Here is a 6,000-nt window from a genome sequence, read left to right as displayed (position 1 = left end):
AAGCGCTATATAAATGAAGATGACTTGACTTGACATAATAATGTTTCAGTTCTTGAATTATTTGGGAATCGAAGCCATGACCTTGGCATTGCTAGCGGCATGATTTATTGTTTGAGCTACAGGGATGCAGGAAAACGCTAAAAAACTTTTGAAAGTATCAATGTGCAGATGCACTGTTGATTTAGCACTATCAGTGCATTGTGCTTTAATTCTGTGCTATACACAAGAAAGAATAACTTCTAAGAAAAATAACTAAATAGGACCAGGCTACTTTATAAAGCATACATTAGCTTGAGCAGCTGAAACATGAGACATTGATGACGTGCAGAATGACATCCTTCAATCACAATGAATCATTGCATTAAAACAGGATTTAAAATATATATAAATGGTAAAATACAACAGTGGTGAAAACCAAAACCTGGCATTCAGCTCTGCAGGAACCTATTGGAAAGCACTGATACATTTATTATACAGTTAACCTCAGCATGGGAAGGGGCCAGAGGGGCTGCTGCAAAGCCCACAAGACCACGTGCAGATTGTTCAGGATTGAACAACATTCATATATGCTGCAGTGATGGATTTACAGACTGGCAGAGAAAAATGCAACACGTGTGCATAACAAATCAGACTGAGATGCTGTGTAAAGTGTTTATATGGTGATATAAGACGTGCTGATTGAGGCCCAATTTAAGAATGGAAAAACAGATCATAATTCATGCATTATCGCCTCAGCTGTTGATGGAGATTATACACTTTCATTTGCTAATAACCTTATTTTGTGAATATAAATGGCTGGAACTGGTTTCAGGTGTTTAATAAGGAAGTGCTCATATGAAAACATGCTGTATTTTTAAATTCAGAACTTCTAAATTGGGTCACATAGAGTTCACAGTGAAATGTTTCTCAAGTTCTATGGCAACTGAAGATAACAAACTTTGATTTATAAAACGTCTGCTGATGAAGCTGCCTGTCCTCCCCAAACAGTCTTGATTTGGGGTAATTTCCATCATGAAAAATACAACATTTACAGGAGGGAGAGAGGAAATTACCGCCTTGGTGCAACAGAGGAAATCAGAAGCATGCCTCTTTTTGATAAACATTCAGGTTCTTGCACTTTGAATGAGTTGATCCATTTAATTTTATTTTTCAGAGTCTGAACCATGTATCAAGTTGTGGAAGCGTGCAAGTTAAAGGAAGGAGACAATCTCGTTCATGGAACTATGCTATATAAGCTGCTAATGCTTACTGCATTAAACACAGTGCTCTTCCTTGAGCATGCAAAGGTCACATCTGTCTATTTAATTTCTTGTTCTCTTAGCAGTACTTATATTGAATGTTCAGAGTCATAAAAAAGGATATTCTTCTCAGCATGACTCACGGCAGCCTAGGAGTAAAATGATGTTAAGCTTCTAATGCATTACAATAAGTAAAAAAAAAAAAAAAAAAAAAAAAAGAAAGAAAGAAAGAAAGGACAAATCAAAATCAAAGTTTTATATAAAGACTCATTTATTTATATCTTCCCATTTCCAAATACAAAGTTTTTTTTTTTTAAACACCAACCCCCCAAAAAATACAGTTTGAACAGTACATTCCAATTGCTTTTTGAAATCAAAACTTGTGTGTAAGGCAATGATTCCAAAAGTGCATAGTTATTTAAAAAATGACGTTGATTTCAGATGATGGTCATTTTATAGTTACCTAATTTGCAAACATCAACATAGCATTTGCTTGGAGATTCAGTGGAGAGCTTCAGTGAAGATCGGTATGCCAAAAAGAGCAATTAAGATTCTTCCTTCCAAGCAGTAAAAAAACATAATAAGGGTACTGCAGTAGGAGCAGACTTTACTAAATGGAACTAAACTGTCATGAACCTGTCTCATAACTACAAAGATTTATTGATATGTTTTGATCAAAATATTTCCACAAACAAACCATATGATTAAAACGGAACAACATTCTTTAAAAGAAAATAAAAACAAAAAAGTTATTTTGCCCTGGACATTTACACTGGGTTTCATACAAACCCATACACACATTAAAAATAAAACAATTTAAAAATATTAAAGAAACTGATTGTAGCACCAGCACGAAACAAAGAAACTTGTTCTGCTTTTTTCTTATTTGGAAAATACTACTTCAAGGTTCTCTTTGGATCAAATCCTCTAGCAGGGTCCAGTGCAGGCATCTTGGCTGTGGTGAAGCTTCTAGTTTTAGGTGCTATTTCCTCTAAATGTCGTCAGTGGTTAGCTTACAGTCTTCATTAGTTTCTATGTTTTAACTGCAGCGATGATCCCTTCTTTAACAGGTGCTGTTAAAAAACAAATATGTTAAAGTATGCCTTGATCTTCACACTAATATCACTTTGACATGCAATTTTTAGAAGTAATCTCACCCGCTTTTCCACAGGCCTTTTCACACTCATCTTGTGTATCAAAGCGATTCTGGTTCCCTCCACAACCTCCGTACCAGAAGCGAGTACAGTTTCCACTAAGTGGGTCGTAATGCCATTTAAGCACAAATTTAGCACAGGAACCTTCTTCTTTTGGTAGCTTGCAGATATCCACACTGGAGTGCAAGGCAGCTGTTAGAGAGCATAGTGAGGATGAGAAAAATGACAGAATTTAATACAATATCTAATTATTTGCAAAAGCCTTTCAGATATACTGGATCTTAGTGAGGTTTTGGAAAATTAGCAGGTTTGCTAAGTTAACTAGATGACATCAAGGGTTGTCCTCTGTGGACACGTCATCTGCAACATAGTTTCTTGAAACATTTATACTTTGCCCTAAAATTAGCTATAGCTATACAGACCTTTCAGTTCACTTGATACAACATTTACACAATGATTTCACTGTATTCTTTCCAGAGGTCATCAAAAAGTGGTAAAGTATTGTTCACTAAGGAATGTGCATTACATAACAAGTAAGGATGTGTTGTCTTAACATTTTCAAAGGTCTTTGGCAAGAAGTTCTTAACCTTCACATGGGCCATATTTTGCACATTATTATCCATGAACCCTGTTTCTTGTGTAAATCAATGTGCATGCATCAGTGATTACTACAAATAATCTGATCTCTTCTGAATTACAAATGTATTACTCCCAGTACAGCACAGTTTTAATAAAGTGGTCCTATAACAGAATTTTGAACACTTCATCACTTTTGAAAAAGGTTCAAGAGGTTTTTAGAGGTTACTGTAACCGGTGGACTGACCTGGAGCTGGTGCTGGGGGGAGAACAGCTTTGACATGCTTGTCACTTGCTTTATACTCAGCCACTGTGGTAGTAAGAAAAAAAAAATTTAAACAATCATTTTCCTATCTTTCATTTTATTGTACTTCCTTTTAGGAGTGCTAGTAGCCACGAGGGAAAGTCTCTAGGCTAGTAATACGGTTATTGTTGGTCAGTGCTGGAGAGTTAGGCCTACTGGGTGAATCCAACGCTATCTCACGACCAATTCGTACGAATTCGTACGAGTGATAAAAAAGTGGCTAATTCGTACGAATTCGTACGACCTCACTCGTACGAATTTGTACGATTTGTCTAAACCCACGTGATGGGTAGGTTTAGGGGCGGGGTCAGGGGTAGGTCATTCGTATGAATTCATACGAATTGGGCAATTCGTAAAATATGTACGATTTAGCAAAAATCGTACGAATTTGTACGAGTGAGGTCGTATGAATTCGTACGAATTGCCGTGAGATCAGGCTGGTGAATCATACAATGTTATCTTAGTAAGGCACTGCATTTAGTGTGCTGTAAATGATTTAGATGAAATAAATAATCTAATTGACAAGTAGTCTAATTTTGTAGCAAGAGTTTGCACTAATTTGATCCTATTTTGGGATTTAAGCGTTTTAAGACTTTGACATGAGCACTGCAACCTGTAAACTGTTTTTATAGCCTGATTTTATTCATTCATTCATTTTTTTTTTTTAGTCCTAAATAGAGATAACAGAGCAAATCGATTGTTGCAGAGTTCGTGTCAAGGGGTTAAAGGGCGGACATACCTGTCTTCATGCAGCGTTTGAGGCAATCAGCCTCAGTCTCAAACCTATTGTCATTTCCTCCACAACCTCCATACCAGAACTGTGTACAGAATCCATTCTTTCTGTCAAAGTACCACTTAGCTTGGTAATCTTTGCATGGCAGTCCAGTGTCAAAGTCAAGTGAGCATGGGTCCATAAAATTGTTAACTGAAACATGCAAACACAGAGACAAACAAAGAGGGATTATCATGAAAGAGGAAAGACAAAAACAGTTAGTGTCGTCAGTAAAATGAACATATAGTCAATATTAGGTGATTGTTATAGCTCATATGGGATTAGCTAATTATTTTAATGGGTTAGCAAAATCAGGAATATGCAAACCATGTGTCATTTTCAAATCAAAGCATGATGTCAAAATGTAATGTTTAAGCTTTGTTGTATGTACACTTGGAAAGGCCACCAAAAGACATACAGTTCTCTATTTACATTCTAGACATCTTTTGCTCAAAATAGGAGTAAGTTTAGTGCATTCACTTCAGTATTGTCAGCACTGTTGATCCAAAAGAACTTTAAAGCACATATACTGCCATTTCCAGTTCATTTGATTTATATGCTGTACAAGTGCCATCTGCAGGTAATTAGTGTGATGTCAGTCTCATTAACTCTGTCTGTGCTGGGGCCATCTCACAAATGTCTGCTTCATAACCCCCATAGAGTAAACATGCCTTTTATGTGAAACAATCACTGTTTTCCTTCAAAGTAAGTATTGAATTTTGTTAGTGGGTTATCAAGTCAAATTATGTGTAGTTCAATATAATCTAGGTTAGTTTTTTTTTAGATGCATTTATGTTAAAAGTCAAACTGCCCTGAATGAAAAGGGGTTCCCTACTGCCAACTTATAAGACAATGATCTTCTTGCTTTGCTATACCTCCATCATAACAGAACAGAATGAAGAAATCATTTATAGTACAGATTCTTCAATACTCCAAAACTACAAAAGCCTGTTTAACATGCAGGTTTCTAAGCTGTTCTGACTTTTAAATTTACAAGTTTAACTGTTATTACATCTTTTAAACAATCAGTACAAAAACTAACATTGAATATGCAGACATTTCATTGTTGATCTCGCACAAGTCTGACATACAAGAAACCTCTAATGCCACGATTTTTTTTTATCCCAAAGCACCCACAATGCTGCTTTGATGTATAATTTAAACAAGATGTTCTCCAAAAATTCAAATAGAAAACTTGTCTGAGAATTTCACAAACAAGTAAATGAAAAACATTCATTCATTTATGCTGATGTATGTGCTGTTTGTTTGTGGATAGGAATCACACAAAAAAAACAAGTAATAAAAACTCAGTGAGTGTTTTAGCGCAATTTTCTGACGTCATGGGATCACAACACTAAGAGATAGTAAATTTTTTTTCGGATTTTTTTTTGTGCGTTCCCGAGATTAGACCTTCCTTAACATAATGCCGAAAACCCGAAGTCTCTAGGTGGTCTGGTTGAGGAGTAGATAGAAGTGCAAGATTGGTGCGCACAGACAGAACAGAAATCATGAGTTAACAATCGCAATTTTGTCCGGTGGAAAATTGCGCTAAAAACATGGCCATTTTGGACATGTAAAATTACTTTTTTTTCCGTATATACAGTGGGGTTGATCGTCTGCATCACTTACATATTTCTGGTTTACTTAAGGGTGCAGAGGACACCATTCCCATTACTTCACCTGGAGCAAGAACCATCTGTTCTGCCGTTTCTGTTAATGACCAATATGAAATTAGTTTGATCTCACAGAGATCATTGTTTTCAGCCAACAAGAATGCATTCGCATTTAAACTCTGAACTATATAACAGTACTAAAGCAAGGGCCATCACATCAAATATACACTAAGAATGAATCTGTTGATAGTATTTGTTTTATACGATCCGATTCCGATTACAAAAGCTGTGTCTGTTATACTGTATTAGCTGAAAAAGCCTCTTTCTTATTTTATTGAGAAAA

At 35.9% G+C, this 6,000-nt stretch overlaps 1 protein-coding gene across 8 annotated transcripts in view; it reads right to left on the bottom strand.

The window, feature by feature from the left end:
* Window positions 1-1,487: 1,487 nt before the first annotated feature.
* col6a3 (collagen, type VI, alpha 3) overlaps window positions 1,488-6,000 on the bottom strand; it is a 94,882-nt gene continuing 90,369 nt past the window's right edge. For 5 of the 8 annotated variants that reach the window (XM_081368556.1, XM_081368557.1, XM_081368555.1 and 2 more), the window contains 5 exons: window positions 5,674-5,754; window positions 4,012-4,197; window positions 3,216-3,278; window positions 2,396-2,584; window positions 1,488-2,311 (listed from right to left, as the gene is read on the bottom strand). In XM_081368556.1, the coding sequence (XP_081224682.1) occupies window positions 2,271-2,311; window positions 2,396-2,584; window positions 3,216-3,278; window positions 4,012-4,197; window positions 5,674-5,754 (560 nt within the window). In that variant the 3' untranslated portion in view covers window positions 1,488-2,270. The remainder of the gene's footprint in view (window positions 2,312-2,395; window positions 2,585-3,215; window positions 3,279-4,011; window positions 4,198-5,673; window positions 5,755-6,000) is intronic. The other 3 variants (XM_081368560.1, XM_081368558.1, XM_081368559.1) reach the window with 1 other exon arrangement.

The sequence above is a fragment of the Scardinius erythrophthalmus genome, assembly GCF_964197995.2.
Source record: "Scardinius erythrophthalmus genome assembly, chromosome: 6".
In the NCBI taxonomy this organism is placed as follows: domain Eukaryota; kingdom Metazoa; phylum Chordata; class Actinopteri; order Cypriniformes; family Leuciscidae; genus Scardinius; species Scardinius erythrophthalmus.
This window is presented reverse-complemented; position numbering and strand designations above follow the sequence as displayed.